The sequence below is a fragment of the Castanea sativa genome, chromosome 3 (genome assembly GCF_040712315.1).
Source record: "Castanea sativa cultivar Marrone di Chiusa Pesio chromosome 3, ASM4071231v1".
Classification (NCBI taxonomy): domain Eukaryota; kingdom Viridiplantae; phylum Streptophyta; class Magnoliopsida; order Fagales; family Fagaceae; genus Castanea; species Castanea sativa.
The window spans coordinates 14,844,247-14,864,336 of record NC_134015.1 but is presented as its reverse complement, the minus strand read 5'-3'; the positions used below and the strand labels follow the sequence as shown (position 1 = coordinate 14,864,336).

General features: G+C 33.7%; 2 protein-coding genes across 2 annotated transcripts; one reads left to right on the top strand and one right to left on the bottom strand.

Moving 5' to 3' along the window:
- The first annotated feature begins 4,245 nt into the window (after nt 1-4,245).
- LOC142628280 (putative aldo-keto reductase 1) lies at nt 4,246-11,147 on the top strand. The gene is made up of 7 exons (XM_075802368.1): nt 4,246-4,482; nt 6,508-6,675; nt 6,911-7,114; nt 8,360-8,532; nt 8,732-8,828; nt 9,803-9,956; nt 10,728-11,147. The coding sequence occupies exons 1-7, from the start codon at nt 4,423-4,425 to the stop codon at nt 10,904-10,906; spliced, it is 1,035 nt and encodes a 344-aa protein (XP_075658483.1). The 5' UTR covers nt 4,246-4,422; the 3' UTR covers nt 10,907-11,147.
- A 22-nt stretch (nt 11,148-11,169) lies between these two features.
- On the bottom strand, nt 11,170-15,605 carry LOC142628279 (protein ECERIFERUM 2-like). Its single transcript, XM_075802367.1, has 2 exons — nt 15,081-15,605; nt 11,170-12,240 (listed from the first exon to the last, which is right to left on the bottom strand). Exons 1-2 carry the CDS (start codon nt 15,501-15,503, stop codon nt 11,281-11,283), a joined length of 1,383 nt encoding a protein of 460 aa, XP_075658482.1. The 5' UTR covers nt 15,504-15,605; the 3' UTR covers nt 11,170-11,280.
- Nucleotides 15,606-20,090: the final 4,485 nt, after the last annotated feature.

The window sequence follows — 20,090 nt, the reverse complement described above, 5'->3', positions numbered from 1 at the left end:
AGACATTTTTATGCGTTTAATATTTTGTTATCTTGTCACAGGCCGTCTAGGAAGTCTTTGCTGCCGAGAAGTGGGTGGAGGATTCTCGGAAGAAGGCTAGGCTTGAACTGGAGCTTCGGCTGGAGACCGAGAAGTCCCTGGGTCAGGCCCTTGCGCAAAATGAGAAGCTCACCACACAGTTGGAGGAGCTAAAAGGGGAAAGGGACGGTGCTGAGGCCAACTTGAAAACGATGAAAACCCAGGTAGAGGGGCAATGCAAGCTTCTTCGTCAGAAGGATGAAGAGTTATCCAAAGCTCAACAAGATCACTCCAACTTAAAGAAGGAGCTCGCCAAGATGAAGGACGAGGCCCGCACCTTCAAGGACTCGCTGGAGGTCGAGAAGAAGGCTGCTTACAAGGAAGGGGTAGCGGTGATAGAAGACCAGCTGACAGAGGAGTTCGCCGCGCTGTGCCGAGAATACTGCCAGCAAGTTTGGGGGGAAGCCTTAAATGTAGCAGGGGTTCCTTCAACTTCCGAGCTGAGGAAGCCCGAGAACATTTGGCTTCCCCTGGACATACAGGAGATAGAAGAGCTTCCTCCTGTCGCCCCTACCCCGGAGACAGCACTTTTCATGCCCTCTCCTGTGATCCTAGAGCCCATTCTTGCTCCTACAGAACCTACAAGTTCCAATAAAGAGAAGGAACATGGTGAAGGTGCTGAAAAGGTCACGAGCCAAATCGTCGAGCCTATCGTCCCTCCACCAGTGGCAACAAACAAAGGAAAACAAATCCAATCCTCCTTTGAAATGGAGCTGAAGAGCACCGAAGTGGCCAGCACTTTTGGGCAGGACCCTCCTTCAAAAGCTTAGGGCCGAGCCTAGGACTTTTCCATTTTTTTTTTTTTTTTGTTATGTAACAAAGACTTTCTTTGTAATGTATATTAGAAGTGATTAATGAAAGACTGGTTGGTTTACTCTTCATTTAACTTGTACTTTTTAATATAAGAGTTTTCATCAACACAAACAAAAAGAAATGAATGAGTGGAACAACCAACTCCACTTTCAATATTGGTAATAACATAACCATAACAACAGTACACATGCTTAGCTCTTACTTTACAAGTTATGCCTAAAGAGTATAATGTGTGTAACACACTAATGCACAATTAGCAACCTAACTTATAATTCAATTCGGGGCATAAAGTGATCAAAAATGTTTCATAAACATCACAACGTTAATATGACATGGATTTTTGCTAATATTTCTAAAGTAAAGGATTCAAGGACCTGACACAAACAAACTTCGTCTTAATGATAAGTGCAATATCGATTTGTACAGGGTACATGGTCCGAGAGCCATACATATTCAAATTCCTACCTGTTACTTAGAATTTGTAACTTAAAAATGTTAATCTCAACAAAGTAGAAGGTCTATGGACCTGGCATAACTAAGGTTCTGTTTAATAAATGATAAGACACCAAGTTCCACAAGTTATGTGGTTCGAGGACCATGCATCACCAAGTTTCTGTTTGATATTTAAAAATTGTAACTTAAGATGTTAATTTCCCCAAAGTAGAAGGTCTGTGGACCCAACATAACTAAGGTTCTATTTAACAAATGATAAGACATCAATTTCCACAAGGTATGTGGTCCGAGGACCATGCATCACCAAGTTTCTGTTTGATACTTAAGAATTGTAACTTAAGATGTTAATTTCCCCAAAGTAGAAGATCTGTGGACCCGACATAACTAAGGTTTTGTTTAACAAATGATAAGACATCAATTTTCACAAGGTATGTGGTCCGAGGACCATGCATCACCAAGTTTCTGTTTGATATTTAAGAATCGTAAGAGATAAACCCAAGTACATATTGATAATTTGAACAACGAATGATAAAAGTGCTTTTTATTAATAATAATACCTTCGTAGGTTGTTTACATTCCAGGGGCGTTGTACAACTTTTTCATTTAGATCAGCTAATCGATATGATCCTATGCCTGCTACAGAGATGATCCGATAGGGTCCTTCCCAATTTGGTCCTAGCTTTCCCCAAGCTGGGTTTTTGGCAGTACCCACAACCTTTCTCAACACCAGATCCTCAGGCGCTAGTGGCCTTAGCTTTACATGGGCATCATACCCGCATTTAAGCTTCTGCTGATAATAAGTCATTTGGACCATAGTGGCCTCTCGCCGTTCCTCAACCAAATTCAGGCTCTTTTCCAGGAGGTCGTCGTTATTTTCTGGACTAAAAGAACTCATCCTTAGCGTGGGTAAACCAGATTCTAAAGGTATCACTGCCTCGGCCCCATAAGTCATAGAGAATGGTGTTTCTCCAGTGGATCTGCGCAGCGTAGTTCAATACGTCCATAAACATGTGGTAGCTCCTCTACCTATCTACCCTTCACGTCATCCAGCCTCTTCTTGAGTCCACTGACTATGACCTTGTTAATGGCCTCGGCTTGTGCATTTCCCTGAGGATAGGCTGAGGTGGAGTATCTGTTTATGATGCCCATGTCACTGCAATACTTCCTGAAAGCTCTGCTGTCAAATTGAACGCCATTATCTGAAATAAGTGTGTGGGGCACCCCAAATCTAGTGATAATATTCTTCCAAATAAACTTCTTGGAGTCGATATCCCTAATATTTGCTAAGGGCTCAGCTTCGACCCACTTGCTGAAGTAGTCGGTCGCCACAAGTAGCCACCTTTTGTTTCCCACAGCCCTCGGAAAAGGCCCTACTATGTCCAACCCCCATTGAGCGAAAGGCCAAGGACTAGACAAAGGATTAAGGACTCCCTCAGGCTGATGAATGTTGGGAGCGAACCTTTGGCACTGGTCACACTTTTTTATGTAGTCCTGAGCTTCCCTCTGCATGTTGGGCCACCAATATCCCTGAGTCAAAGCCTTATGGGCCAAGGACCTCCCCCCAGTATGGCTTCCGCAGATTCCTTCATGCAATTCTTCTAAAAGTGTCTTTGTTGACTCAGGGTGTACACATAACAAGTATGGTCCAAAGAATGAGCGTTTATGGAATTTTTACCCCCCCACATTTATCAAATGAATTGAAATGGATCTTGTTAAATATAAGCATATTTATGGAGGCACCTTGCTTGCTTTATCCATTGCATGATTAAACAACTTTTCTTTGAATACTTAAGTTGATTTTGAGGACCAGCGAGGCGAGGGGAAAGAGCGATCGCAAATCTCACGAATCAATTCAAGAGTAAACGTATTTGGTGACTCTTAAAAGAGCTTTTCTCCTACATCTGATCACAACCAGGTACGTTTGGTCATTTTCTTCCTTCCCTACTCCCTCTTTTTCTACATATGCGATGGTGGGCAAAGCACTCTATATGACTGACAGCGGGTTCATTGATGATTGGATCTATCTACAAAGATTTTGGATTTGCTCATAATGATCAAATTATATCAGGTCTTATTTCAACCTTTTTGGTTATTCTAGATACAATTTTAAAATATTTGATTTTTCGTTATTTAAATCATCCGTGTATACCCACTTAATAATTGTGTTTGTTTTAAGGCAAAATAATTTTACACAATTATTAAATAAATCATATAAATGTCAACTTTTGTAGTCATATATCCTTAACTTTTATCACCAAAAAAAATCCCTAACTTGACACAAACAAGATATGCCAACACAAATTGTTATCCATCATTGCAATGGCAAGATTTTTATTAGATAGTCAACCCGGTAATAATTATAAGAGACTTTAAAAAGTTTACTTGGGTAGAGTTTTATAGTTCAACTTACACTTTTTTTTTTCTTTTTCTTTTTTTTAGAAACAACTTACACTTATTTTCAATAAGGACATTTAATGTTCAAATCGTCTTTTTATCAACTATTATATTATTAAAATATATATATATATATATAACTTTTCTTAGGACAAAATTTAGATATAAAACCTTAAATTTAAAATTTTTTTTTTGAGAGAGCTCAATTTTTATTATTAATTCTCTTGACAAAATATAATACTATTTTTGTTATATTAGTAAACACAAGCACACGTTTGAATTTGCCTAGAAAAGCATATACTGCAACTTTGTTTCTTTCCTAAGTTTTGCAAATTCAACCCCTTCAGTTTTTCTATCAAAAATAGGAAAAAAATATTGAACTGTACGTCCGTTCATGTCATTAGCATCTCTAGTTGCCATCAGTGATGACGTTTTGAGCTACTGTTTCAAAAAGTCCAACATTACTTTTATTATATGCATAGCGATCAATTATCAAAAAAAATATATATGCATAGCGATCACACACAGTAGCTTCTAGCTTGTTCCAGTGGTCTTTAGCTATACTCTGTTACTGTTTTCTATATATTATATCTTAAGACTGTAATGAGAAATGGAAAGGGAAATCCTCCTAGAAACAGATTCACACATTGAAAATCTGGAACAGAAAAACACACAATTTGAAAGATGGCAGAAGTGAACGAACTCCAAATTCCAAGGGTGAAACTGGGCAATCAAGGTCTTGAGGTAAAACCCAATGGTATTCCTTGAATACCCATTTCAAATTTTTGTCTCTTATTTATTTTATTTGTTTGCAAAAAACTTCCACTTTGTATATGTTCAAGCCTCATTTCTTTGAAAACCCATCTGCATAATTTGATCTATTTCAAGTTTTTAAGTTACAATCTTACAATAATCCATCTACACTCTACCGCAACTCAATACTCATTAGTTATTAATTTCAGTCTCAAATCATGAATACTTGAGTAGTGAAGTCACCTATTAGATACTAATGAAAAAAATGAGTGGTTAATATATAACTGGGCTCAAACTCATAGGTTTAAGTTTTCCAATATAAATGGTATTCCTACATGTTATATTAACTACTCTTGGGCAAGTATTTATTCCCTGATATAAATTTTTTTAAAATTAGAATCTATTATTCTGTTAGAACTAGGGATCTTAAGCAGTTGGAAACAGAAAATTGGTCTAACATGTAACATTAGACTTTTGGACAACGAGTAAAAAAAGAACTTTTAACAAATGTTTGTTTCATATCATTTAAATTGTTTTTTCCCTATAGTTAATTTACTGCATGACGTCAATCTAATAAGAAATTAGAACTCCTAGAATCAAGACTCTGTGGCATCAATTTAAGTAGCAATGTACTAGATAAGTTGCAGGAATATGCCAAATTCTAGGATAAATTAACTTTTTTTTTTTGTTTGAAGACAGGATAAATTAACATTTTATTCAGCCAATAAATAGAAGTCTTCTAAAAAAATTTACTTCTCAGAAATTTTATATATAAAAAAAAATGGTCCAAGTGCTACCACAACTCCCTTGTATATAGTTAAAAAAAAAGGTACCCACAGTGCAAGTTACATGCTAGTTTGAATAAAGGAAAGATTAGAAGAAAATTAAAACCGATTTTGGGAGTCGCCAAGTAACTGTGTGACCAGAAGCTGTAAGGTGCAGTTACACGAAAATAAGCTGTAAGGTGCAATTGTATGTCCAGCATATTTTGTAAGAATATTGTGGGGACCAAAAGTTAAGCATGTTAGTTAGAGACAAGGAATATTGCATAAAAAATTTGAAACAATTTGCATGAGGCTATTTAGTTAAGTTACATGCTAGATTGAGAATGAGTTTGTAGAAAAGTGCTACTTGTAAGCATTGGCAGAGTGAGAAACTACTCTTGGCAGCAAGCTAAAGTGGGAATGAAAAAAAAAAAGCCAAGAGTTTAGGGCAATTTGCATACTTATAATTGAATGATGTTTTGAGGTTACAATGCCCTTGAAACTCTGTTATGACCCTGAAAACCAAGCTCAATATGATGAACTAAACAGATTGAGGTGATTGTCAAATTGTTAAGGTAAAATTTAAGTCCAAAGAGATTTGTTTAATCTTCTGAAGACAGGAGCATGACAGATGCTCTCTGTTAAACTTAAAAAGAAGTTAGAATTCTCTTGCCTAGTATTAGTATACTAAGAAATTTCATATATTTGATACGCATACATTAATTTGATTTTGTTTGTGGTTTTTTTTTAATATTTTTATACTGGGTAATCATCTACACTATATAATAGAGACTACAACAAGATTCTGGAATCAACAAAATCCTCCACCTTCATCATTTCTATTTTCAGACATTAATATTTTTATGTATTAAGTTCCTTCAAATCTTGTGTGCTTCATATGTTGTCATGTGGGAGGCTTCAGAGAAATTTTTTTTAAAAAAATGCTGGAGACTTCGGACCTTATATAATCCTGTTCCTTTCTTCTGTAAGGACTCTCGACTTAAGGTTGAACCAGCATAAATAACCTATAACCATGAAAGTTTAGTAATAGATTTAACTAAAAATATAAATCCTCAAAATGTTTTGTAACTTGCTGTTGGTCTTTCCCACAGTTCAAGATGCTCAGGTTCTAAAGTTTTTAAGGAATAGTTTTCTCTACTAAAATAATTCGCTGTGCTTTATTTTCATTCTACAACATATTTGTCAGTTTTTTGTTGTTCATTTCTTTGAATTTTTTACTCTTTTTTCTCAGGTCTCAAAGTTGGGGTTTGGATGTATGACCCTGACTGGAGCCTACAATTCTCCTCTCTCCGAGGAAGATGGAATCGCAGTAATAAAGCATGCTTTCAGTAAGGGGATCACTTTCTTCGATTCAGCTGACATTTATGGACCCCATATTAATGAAATTCTGCTTGGGAAGGTAATTAACACCAATTTTAATTCTACTAGCTCAAGAAGTTAAATGTTGTAGTTCCTATCCGGTAGTAAATCTAAAAATGGTCACTGATGTAGAAATATCTTTTTTTTGATAAGTCACTGATGTAGAAATATCTTTGTGATACTATTTTCTATATCATCTGCTAGAGCATTGATTAATAATTGAGGACCATGTTAAAACTCTGTGATATTATCTGAAAGAAGTTTATATCTTTCAGGCCTTGAAGCAGTTGCCAAGAGAAAAAATTCAAATAGCCACCAAATTTGGCATCCAAACACTGGAATTTCCTAATGTAAAAGTGAATGGTAGCCCTGAGTATGTTCGCTCAAGCTGTGAGGCTAGCTTGAAGCGACTTGACGTGGAATACATTGATCTGTATTATCAGCATCGGGTAGACACAAAAGTACCCATAGAAGAAACTGTAAGTGATTTTCATGCCCTTTCAATCATACGCCTACAAGGGTTGGCGTTTTTGAATTATTTCTTGTTTGTTATTTGAAATTGTCAATTTCTCTGCAAAATTATTATTTCATTGTAGTGATGGTGGTGGGATTTTGGTGGCGAATTTAATTATGTAAAGTTGAATTTATTCAACTATGTGTTGGTTTTATTCCATGTCAAATTTGCTTGTAATTCAGCATTTAGAAACTTTGTATTTAGATGGGAATAATGTAAGGGTTGTGCGTGATAGAGTGTGAAGAATTGATCAAGTGTGTGCAACAAGGAGAACTAGCGACTGGAACTGGTGACTGACTTGCGAGTGGCGACTCGCCAAAATGTGGCATACATGTGAAGTAAACAGGAAATTGAAGGGTCACGACAGCTGGATCACTACAAGAAAAAAAGTATAGTCTGGTCTTTCTGTTAAGTGGCGACTGGGCACCCTGTTTTGCTGAAAACTAACTTTTCACATTCTATCGCATACCCTACTATAAATACCCTTATACCCACAAAATATAGAGAGCTTCCAGAGTAAATTTTGAGAGATAAACCCTAAAGATAAACAAGATTGATTCATCCACAATCTTATACATTTGATTCTCCAAATTCCTCTACTCTCATCTTCTCCATTGTCATACCCATGAGAGGATCATAAACCAAATACTTACCTCACACAAATCAGAGTAGTGAGAAGATTATTGGTGTTTGCTTATTTGGGAAGCAGTTTAAGAGAGAACCAATTCATATTGGTTAATACAATGGGCTAATTGCGGGATCTGGTAAGCTAGAGAAGACAAGGTTCGGTGTAACCCTGTTGGAACAAGAAGCTTGTAGGGCTTAGGTGTATCGGGTAGATTAGGCTTGGAGGATCTATTTCTATTAATGTATCACAACTGATTTTCTAGTGGATCATGTACCTCTTGGAGAGTAGCAGAGAGGTTTTTCGCCAAGTTCTTTGGTTTCCTCTTCGATAACACGTGTCAGTGTTATCTTGTGTTTGCATCTCTCTTTCCCTTTCTCTTTGCTTTTAATTACTGTTGTGTTGTGATTAAAATATGTCTTAGAGTAGTTTGATAATTTGGATATTACTTATAGTTCATTTTCCGCACATATATTGTTTGAATATAAGCTTGCTTTGTAAATTTATAATTGGGGATCTAAACATTCACAAGTGTTTTATACACTAAGTGAACTTTCAAATTAGATACATCTTATTTGAATGTAGATTGGTGAACTTAAGAAACTAGTAGAAGAGGGAAAAATCAAGTATATAGGTCTATCTGAACCCAGCCCCGATACTATAAGGAGGGCACATGCTGTGCATCCCATCACAGCTTTACAAATGGAGTGGTCTCTCTGGACTCGTGATATTGAAGATGAAATAATTCCACTTTGCAGGTTTGTTCTGATCACGGATGATGTTTTATAATTGACTGATCAGATTGCATCTTTCTTAAAAATTTCTCTTTTTTTTTCCTATTCTTTCTTGGTTTCCAATACTATTATCTTTTTTGAATGACTGCTACAATAAGGAAAATTTTATCTTATCCTGAAGCATGAGAATGCTCTCTTGAATCTTGATACATTGTGCATGTAGGGAGCTTGGCATTGGACTAGTTCCATACAGTCCTCTTGGTCGTGGTTTTTTCGCCGGCAAAGGAGTTGTGGAAAGTTTGGCTGCAAATAGCTTTTTGGTACCAATTTCACCAATACTTTGTGTCATTTATTTGTTAGACTTTTAAATAGCCTGAATGATTTTTAAGGCAACAATGATATATTTCTTTGAGCAATGCATTCTTCAGGTTCATTGAATGAAAAATTCCTACAAGGGCAAACACTATATTAGTCCTTGAAATTTAAAGTTCCAATTTCATCTCTAATATTTGAAAGTTTGCAACCAAGTCCCTGAAATTTTGAAAATGTGCAATTAAACATTTTCATCGACCTCACTAATACCATAGATGACACTTCATGTTAAACAGTTAACATGTCATGACTTGGATGAACTATGTTAATATTCCACACTTTATTTCTTAAAGAGTTAGATCTTTGCTGATGTTTATTTAGTTGGAGATTTAAAAGAACTATACATTGTAACATCTACTATTGAAAATGTTTTCTTAAAAGAATCTTCCCTAAACAATTTTTCATGCAAATGCATCATTTATCTCATTTTTTAAGTTATTATACAAGGAAAAATAGGGTACAAAGTGAAGAAACCCATTTAAATATGGATCTTACTAATAATAAGATAAGGAAGAGTTGTTTGAGATGGTTTAGTCAATTGCAAAAGAGACTGATTATTGCATTGATGAGGAAGAGCAATTTGATTATGGTCAAGAGAACAAAAAGAAATAGGAGGAGATCTAAAATAACATTAGTAGAAGTAATAGAAAAAAGGTATATTAATTAAAAACGCAACAAAGAATATGATTTTGGATATAAAAGAATATCAAAGATGGATACACCTGGCCAATCCCAAATTCCTGATTTGTTTTTTGAGGATCCATACCTGACCCTAGAGTTTTGGGGGCTAAGGCTCTAAAAAAATAATTTAAAACCATCTTATATAAGAATTTCAAGAATTTTGGCCTTTCTCTTTAATAATATTAATAATAACATTGAAAATGCTTCAACTAAACTGACTGTCTGCTCTTTCTTCTATAAGGACATGCACCCTCGGTTTCAAGGAGAAAATTTGGTCAAGAACAAGGCCATTTTTAATCGAATAGAAGGACTTGCTAGAAAGCACCAATGCACTCCTGCTCAACTTTCACTTGCATGGGTTCTCCAACAAGGAGATGATTTTGTACCCATACCTGGTAATTGGCTTTCTTTTTCTTTCTTTTTTTGGTCCTGATTAATTGCATTAGTGTAAGTGTGCTACCTAATTAATTTTTCCTCATCTTTTCAAAAATAATTTTAAGTTTTCCTCACAAAAAAGAGACAGAAAAGTGGCTGAAGTTCTATTTAATGCTACTAATACTATTTTCTCTTATGTGCTGCAAATTGAAATTAAGTTGACTCAGTGTGTAATGCTCTACTCTATTAATCTGCAACCTGTAGAATTAAGATAAAGTGCATATTATAGAAACAAACACGGAAAATGAGGAAGAGAGCTCTCAAGTAAATATGACGTGAATGTTGTGACTTGGTGCTATTCTTAGGATTCAAAGTTTGGCATAAAAATAAAATAATAGTCCATTTCATGGCTGGAAATTACGTAGATAATGCCTGTTTTAAACTCATAATGTCATAACAGCCTTAGAAAAACTCAGATTTTAGTTAATGTCAACATATTCATAAACAATGTGTTAGCTTGCTGTCATAACTAAATAAGATTTTATTTTGGGTTAAGGTTTGTGATTGCGTCTTTATGGCATCATTGGCCATAGATCTGTCTAGTTGCTAAATGTTTAAAAGAGTGGTATTTTGGTTTCGTGGAATATTAAAATCATGAATCAATGTTAACTAATATGCTCATATACAGTTGGGTCTGATTTCAGATAACTTTGGAACTGTTTTGCAAGATTTTATTTTCCAATGTGTCAAATCTCTTATATCGTTCGTTCATTTGCCTTGAACTTTTATAGGGACAACAAAGATCAGGAACCTGGATAACAATATTGGCTCTTTGAAGGTGAAACTTACAGAAGAAGACCTCAAAGAGATATCTGAAGCTGTACCAATAGAAGAGGTAGCTGGTAGTATAAGCATGCAAAACATGGAGCATTTTCGATGGCAGTATGGCAACACTCCTCCAAAACTTTAATTCTCCATTACACATGGATGATATCCATTTCAATTGAATAATGCTATGTTTTTTGTGAAATGAATGGCCAGAGATATACTAATAACTAGCTATTTCATTCACACTGTAAAACTAGTTGCATTATTATGTAATCTTTTTTAGAATGGCACCAATGCGGTTGCTCTTTGTCATGCTCTAGTAAATATGTTGGCAGTTTGTTTCTCACTTTTTTTATTATATATTTTTTGGAGTTTGTTCTTCACTATTTTTTTTAACAATTAATCTAGTGAAATAAGGCCTTTGTTTTATTATCATAATTTTTGGCCAAAACATAAGCGAATTAACATATCCTTGGACTCCATTATTGAATGTTGAGCCATACAAAGAGACATAGACTATCTTTTCCCACTAAGGAGCATTGTTGGTCCTAGGCGCAGGATAGCTTGGTCCTCACATAGCTCTGCCAATTCCTTCTCAGGCAAAGTCACCAACACTGTCCTTGCAAGCCCTTCTTCCATTGAAGGCATTACCACAATCAAACCTTCTCCCTCCACATTTCCTACATGACCCGACACATGAACCGGCTTTTCATCCTTGTCAAATGTTGCCGCATATATCAACGATGTCATATTGGTGCTTCCGGCCACCTGGCTAGGTACAAGCATGTGTTCCAAGCTAATACATGTTAGTTCAGGGCCATACATTCTAAAGGGTGGTGCAAACTTCCCTCCCTCTCCCTTTTGTGCTTCAAACCAATTCATAACTGCCCAAAACTCTTCCTCCTTGATGCCCAACACACGGTTGTGCACCAGCTCCACAACATGTCCTAACTCACAGTGGCCTATCTCTTCTCCCTTCAATGATAGTTGTGAAAAATGCAATGCATTGCCAAAGTACCCAATTGGGAGTGGATCTTGCAATAGCTTCCTAGAGTCTATACAAATTGACAGGGAATGTGTATTGTAACTTTTAGGACCTTTCAAACGTGTGATACGTGACCAAAAGAGTCCTGCTAGCAACTCAAAAGGAGTGGCATTAGGACAATTTTCATTGACTTCATAGAGGCATTGTTTGATCACTGAATTGGAAAATTTGAAGGTGGCTGTGGCCATTTTAACTGAGGCCTGAAATTGTTCTTCAGATTTGGTAGCATAGTACTTGCCTAATTGTATATGTTTGTTAGGAACTAGTTGGCCATGGAGTGCTGATGAATTGAAGAAAGGTGGGTGCTCAATTGGTTCTCTTCGGCTAACCTCTGCCCATGATTTGAAGAGTAAGGTTGCACTGGTTAGGTCTGCAAGCATGTGTGAACAACTTAGTCCAATAGCTACACCACCCCCTTCAAAGTCATTTATCTGCAAAAATTGATACAGAGGCCAGTTATTAGCCACCATGCTTCCGGATTTAGATCAAGTGCAATACCTAGGGTATTGCACCTGGTGCAATTGTAATCAAGGGCTGAGATTGAAGGTTGAAAAAGTAACTTTCAATCTTAACCATTAAATAAAATATATTAAAAGAGAGTTAAAGAGTTAAAGTTAAGAAGTAAAAAAAGTATAAAAAAAAATTGTGAGAGGAAATGGGTGAATTGCATCAGGTGCAATACCCTAGGTATTGCACCTGATCCAAATCCCCATGCTTCCGTACACATCTATTTATTTCGGATAATTTGAAAGTGATAAAGAGGAGGATTCAAATCTTGGTTTTTCCTCAAAAAGAAAGCCGACAATGTTAGTGAATTCTTAATCCATACAAAAATTGTTGTTCAACAAATTCTAGGCCAAAATTAGAAGATTCATTCGAACTATATTCATGTATGAATGTGTGACTTGTTACTAAGTGTTCTGAGGGTATAAGTTAAAAATTAATAAATATTTATTTATAAGTTGTAATGCACACTTTTTAAAAAATAAAGTTAATAATTCATTGGTTTCCATGCACAATTTTATTGAGTTTTGTGTACTTTTTTAGATACATACGTATAATATAACTTAATTTTTTTAAAAGCAGGAAAATATTAAGAATATTCTTAATGAAGCATTATATACATTCTAACCATGGCTCTTAAAATATTCGTTAAAAAAATTCATTTTTTTATTATAAAAAATGATTTTGTAAATAAGTGCCCTTGGGTATTTATTAATGAATTTAGAAATATTTTGAAATCATTTTCATGAAAAATATAAAAAATTATTTTTTTAAAAAATGTGAATAATGGACCATGCAAATCATGCCAAAGTGAACCATAAAGAATGTGTTGGCCAATCCACATCTTTAGCCTCAAAAATACCGTGAGAGAGAGAGACAGATGGAAATAAATACCTTGACTACACTCTGGCAATAATAATAATGGAAATAGACAACCTACCCTAGATGATGGTAGGACAACCATAAGTTGCTTGAGCCACTTAATCAAAGTCATGACCCAAATCAAAGTCCCATCTTTCTTGTAGTTGTAGGACCATTGCACGTAGATGTAGTATTAAAAACAAGTGTCAAAGCATTATTAAGTCCCACATTTTTATTACACCCACTTTGCTTGTTGCTACCAAACAGTATGACAAATTATAAAGTACTCATAGTGAAAGTGGACAAGTAACGTGATTCATCATTTCACTAAAAGAGTCTTAACTGTTTAAAATTATTAAGTTAAAATTTTTTTTTAGACAGAAACTAATTATTAACTAAACAATTTTAAACAAATAGGAGTTTTTAAGTGGAATGATAAACAAATGACGTGGTCAACCAGAGAACTGTATAATTTCTCCAACAATACTTAAAAATTATTAGTACTACTAATTATGTACCAAAATTTTGCTTTAATAATTTTGAGTCATGGAATTTCCCGTTATCATAAATTTAAGGAAAATGTTAACGAGTGCCTTAAGAACATTGATTTAAGAACTATTTTTAAAAATATTTTATAGAAAAATGATAAAAACAATTAATTTTGTTAACAACTTTTTATATATCCCATAAAAGTTGTATCAAAACTTTTTTAACGTAGTTTATTAACAATTGCCCTAAAAATATCCGTTAACATGACCCATTTTTTAATATTTATTTTAGAGAATGTAGTTTTATTTTTTCCTTTCTCAACAAGGTTGTTTATAGCTTTTTGAGAGTCTGACCATTTCTCAAATTCGTGTAAGTTCCCTCCCCCACCCCATACACACAAAGCAATTAAGGAAGTATTCCCATAGCAAGAGCAAGGTTGTTTATAGCTGTTTGAGAGGCGGACTATTTCCTAACAAAGCAATTAAGGAAGTATTTCCATAGCAAGGTTGTTTATGGCTTTTTGAGAGGCGGACAATTTCCCAGATGTGTGTCAGTCCCCTCTCTGTCCCATACACACACATTAAGAGGTTGGTTAGAGATTTCAACCTAAAATCTTAAAGAATCTCATGAGTACCTAGAAATCTATATGTCAACCCTTTGTGATTAATGCAATTCCTAATTTTAATGTCGTGTCATATATCAAAGACATAAATGTTAAAATACAAATAACACCTTTTAAGGTTTATTGAAATTCATTTAAGTCCTCTAAGTCTTAAATTTATTTAATATAGACCTTTCATCCAATTTTGTTAAAAATTTGTCATTATAAAATTATTTTTCTCACTTGAAAAATATCTATAAAAATAATAAAAATATTTTATAGATTTTTTATGAGATTTATTTTTTTCAAAATATATTTTTATGTGATACTTTATTATTGCTCTAAAATTACAAAATAAAATAACATTTTTGAAGAAAAAAATAACATGAGTTAACATATGACATGGGGAAACCTACCATTAGATTTAATGTCAAACATATTATCTTATTCGACCTTAGAATTTAGCTTCAAAGAACAAAACGTATAAATGACTCACACATACTTTTTTTTTTTTTTTTTGAGTCCAACACACATACATATTTGATATTACATCAAGCGATATGGAAAATAAAAAGTCAATTCGGGAATATTAAGTGATACTATTTTAATACAAGTAAACAAAAAAAAAGTATATTAGTTATATATTTAATCCTTTCTCATATATATTAAAAGATTTTCTATCTTCTTCTCTTTTTTGGCATAGAAAATATTTTAACAAGATGTAAATACTATAAGAGAACTCCTTAAAATTTAAAATTTTGAATTTTTCTTTTCTTTTTAGGGAAAAATAAAGTGTGTGTATATAAAAATAATAACCTGGACTCGAAAGGGTGACCATGTATTAGGCTCCTGGGGCATGTCCTCCCACACCGTCAGATCTCTCTCCTCAGACCCATCAGCAGATCTGAGCCATTCATCAAGTGTAGCACTCACTTTGGCCCGCATGACCCGAACTCCAGCATCATGGCACTTCACTGCCCAGTTACCATTCTCCAATCGGGTCAACCGACCCGTAACTTTCGGGTACATAGAAATAACACCCGATAGGGACTCCCTTAACGGGTCCAACTCAAAGGACCCAAATGGGTTTTTCTTGTAGTAAAAGACCATGTGGAGAGAATGGAGCCCCATGGCATGATCCAGCGAGGAAAACGGGTTGAACTTGACCGACCCGGATGGTTTACTGGGTACTACCGTTAGTTTTGAGTGGACACTCACTCTGCTCTTTTTGCTTGACATATTTGCCAATAGAAGAAAGAGTATAATACTCTATGTCTGATTTCAGCTATATAGTACTACATATATGTTTGTATGTTGGTTGTGTGTGTGTGTATACACACACAGACATTGAGAGATGGGGATTGGGGATTTGTGGAAACACAGACAGGGAATGAATTGTGGGGTGGTGGGAATTAAAAGAGGGAAGTTGAGGTTTGTTGAGTTTCATAAATGACTTGGTACTTGCAAATTGACTTTTACTTATCCATTTTTTCAAAACCAACAAAAAAAAAAAAATTGAGATCTTCTAGACCACTCATAGTGAATGTAAAGTCCACACTCATTTATTAATGCATAATTAAAAATTTAAAAATAATTACCCGGGTAATGTTAGAGATAATAGTACAAATTTGAATATATGATATATGCTCATAAATCAATTTTTGGTACTAATCACATGAAACTTATTCAAACTTTTATTTCTATTATACTGTTAAGGCTATAGTTGTAAGGATGAGAGATTGAGATTGCGTTTGCTATTGGTTTAAAAAGTTTTTTTTTTTTTTTTATTTAGTTTATTTTTGCTATTATTCATGAATCTTATTGCACATTTTGGGACTATTCATGGGTCCTACTATATTATTTCAACTATCTTTTAGCTTTATCTATTGTACTTTGATCAGTGAAAAAATTTCAGTTTTAGCTAAATAAATGGTTCTCAAATGGACCATGAGAATAGTTGTGTATATGTAAAAAAATAAATAAATAAAAATAAGAAGAAGGTATGCATGTCAATCAAAAGTATTTGTCTTTTACTTTGTAGATTTGATTAAAATGATTTCTTCAACATTGAATGGTATTCTAGTTGCTCATCAAGTGCTTTAACAAGGAGAGGGACAAAATTATTGGAAGATTTAGTTCAATTTTCCTTCTATAGATGTTTTATTGCTTTTAAACCAGGATTCCTTTTGTATTATAGATTAATCTCTAAGAGTATTCATAGCGGTGATATTAAAAAATTTAGCTTTTAGCAATTTAAAAAGTCATTTTATCTATCTTAACACCTCACTTTACAATATATCTGATGTCAAAGGTTTTATTTTTTTTACCACATCATTTAAATATTCTTTCTTTATTCTTCACTACGCCTATTTCTCTCTCTTCCTCTTCATCTCTCTCTCTTCTCTTAAGTAAGAGCCATCAACAAATCCACACCACTTTTAAATTTAGTGCATCCTTGTACCTTTAGAAGATCAAAGAAACATAGAGGGAGAGGTTAGTTTCAGTTGAGAGGGAGAAGAGAGAGAAGGGATGAGAGAAAAAAAGAGAAAAGAAAGAGAGAAAAAGGCGAGAAGAAAAGACAGAAGTTAGGGTCTATTTGGATACCGCTTATTTTACTAAAACTGAAAACTTATTACTAAAATTATTGTAGATAAAAGTAAAAGTTAGTTGAAATAGTACAGTGTAGTCCATGAATAGTACCAAAAAGTGCAGTGAGATCTATGAATAGTAGCAAAAATAAGTTGAATAGTATAATAATTTTAATTTTCAATCTCTTCCCAAACGCACACTTGGTCTAGAATTAAGAGAGAGAAAATTTTTTATGATGAGAAGAGGGGAGAAAAACATAATAAATATTTTTTTTATCACTTGTCACTAAAGTGAACTACTAGAGATAGCAATTCACTGTAATACAATAGGGCCTATGAATAGTATCAAAAAGTGCAATGGGCTTATAAATAGTACAAAAAATAAGTTAAATAGTAAAATAATTTTAATTTTCAATATCTTCCCAAATGCACACTTAGTCTAGAATTAAGAGAGAGAAGAGAGAGAAATTTTTTTATGATGAGAAGAGGGGAGAAAAACATAATAAAATAATTTTTTTTTATATTATTTGTCACTAAAGTGAACTACTAGAGATAACAATTCACTATAACAAGTTGGTAAAATACTTTAAGTTTAGCATCATCAATATAACATGTTTTTTAGTGTTTTGGGTTAGCAATTTTAATACCACAACTATGAATGCCCTAACAACACCACTTCTCTTTAGTTTATTTGCCTTATATGTGTCATCTTTGCGCACTAACGGTGCTGTTATAAGAAGCATTTAAATATTTACTACTTTTCTATGAAAGTGAGACTTTATTGCCAAAGGACAAGCGTAGCATTCCCACAAAATTTTACATTTTCATAACAGTTGAGTTGGTAAATATTTAATAATTTTTATTTAAGCTCATCATTTCGTTTTTTTTTTTTTTTTTACCTACCACTTACAAATATATTATATCACCATATGTCAAAATTTTGTCTATAAACTTGTGTTCAAAAAAAAAAAAATTTCTATAAACTCTCTATTACCAACAAAGGATTGTTACATGAATTACCAAGCCACGTCAAATTAAGAGTTAATAATTAACTTGAGAAAACAAAGTTTTATTTCGGCAAAGTCACGATAGATAGTTGAGATTTTTTTTTTTTTTTTGAGAGAGTTTCAACCTGTGGTGTCTGTTCCTAATGATAGCTCTTTATCATTAGACTAAGACACCAATCAGTTTTTAGTGTAGGCAGGGATTGAACCCTAGATCTCTTATATAACCATCAGAGACTTTACCAGTTGAATTAACTCGAACTCACGATAGTTGAGCTTTTTTAAAACCATTTTTAATTATATTAAATATACGTGTATCTTGAAAGCCATTCGCAAAAATAACAAAGTACTGTGAGTGTGACCCTTATTTTTTTGATAAAAGTACTGTGACCCTTATTGTGGAGACAAAGAGGACTCACATACATTTGAATGAATGAAGTAAAAAGGTGTTGATACTTGATAAAATAAATACACTCTTATTAAAAGAAACTAAATCTAACAAAACCTTAGAGTGGTTATCAAAAAACAAAACCTTAGGGTCCGTAGGTGTACTTGATATATAATATGCATTCACTCTCATTAAAAGACAACACAAGTTATTTGCGTAGTTGACATGGCATGCAATTGAAGGTAGGAAAGAAACTACAACTAACAAATCGTTAGGATCCGTTTGGTTGGGATGGAAAAGTAGAAGAATAAAAAAAGGGGATGAAAAAATAGGAAGATAGAAGAGATCTTAATTTTCTCTCGTAGTATTTGGTTGGAGTGGAAAAGTAGATGGATAAAAAAAAATTAATAAAGAAAAAAAATGATAAATAATATAGATTGTATAAATTTATTTTCAAAGCTCTATTAGAAAGGGAAAAAAAACACATTATTTTTTTATTAAGAAATAGTGTATGTATCAGTACTTCATTATTTTTTTTTTTTTAAAGTACAAGAACCCAAAACAAGATAATGAGAAAAGGGATAAGATGAATAACCTCCAAAACATATTGAAAAAAAAAATCTTGTGATAACTATTGAGAAATTTTTTTTTTTTTTTTAGAAACACACACACACGCATATATAGGGAAAGGGGATGGGATAAGAGAATACACTCACACACCAACACCAAAACTGCATGCGGCAGTTAGTGTCGCAGAGCAAGTGATAAACTCCTTCTCAATATCACACATTACCGATGTGGGACGACTCAACAACATTGAGTATTTTTATTTTTGAGAAACACACACACATATAAGGGAAGGGGATGAGATAAGAGAATACACTCACACGTCAATACCAAAACTGCATGCGGCAATTAGTGTCGCAGAGCAAGTGATAAACCATAACTATTGAGAAATTGATAAAAGAAAAAGACAAAAAAAAAAAAAAAAGGAAAGAAAAAACAGTTTTGTTTCAAAGGGGACAAAATTGTCCAAAATGCAAGTCTTTTTCCCATGCAATCCTTATTGTAGGGAGACTACTTTTCATGGACCTAGGGAGAAAACACCCATGCTGGTGGGCTCTACTAATTTTTCTCCTATTTTATTCTCTAAATAATTACGCAAAAATATCATTTTCTTCTTCATTTTCTATCCCTCCTAAAACCACCCCAACCAAATGGGGTCTTAGATGCTAACATTTTGTTTTCGGAGGAAGGAAAAAAAGGAAATGAAAAAAACAATTATTTTGAAACATTCCTTTTATTATCTTGTTTGAAAGTTTTAAGGAAATGAATGGAAAATTTATTATCTTATTTGAGAGTTTAAGTAAGAGTGAATGAAATAGGTAAGAGGAAACACACATTCCTCCCATTTTCCTCAAAATTGCAATTTTCATTCCCCTAAAAATTGAGAGAAATCAGATGGAATGGAATTAGGTTTATTGAAATTTTTACTAAATCCCAAATACCCCTAACTATTTATCCATTTCAAAATAGGGGTATAATAACAATGTTGTTATAAAATGATTTCATTCAATTCCTTCTATGTTACTCCCAAACAATGCAACTTACATTCAATTTTTTTTTTTCCATTTGTTTATTTTAAAATATCCAAACAAAATTACTTCATTCCATTTGAATTTTTTTTCCCATTCCATTTCATTACTTAAATATGTTCCATTTCTTTCCATTAATGTATAATTTACTCATTTATTCTCATTCCTTTATAAACTCCTAAACGAAGTGTAAGGCTTGAATTTTATCATGAGGCAGAAATGCATGACCTAAACGAGAGTCCCATAACTCT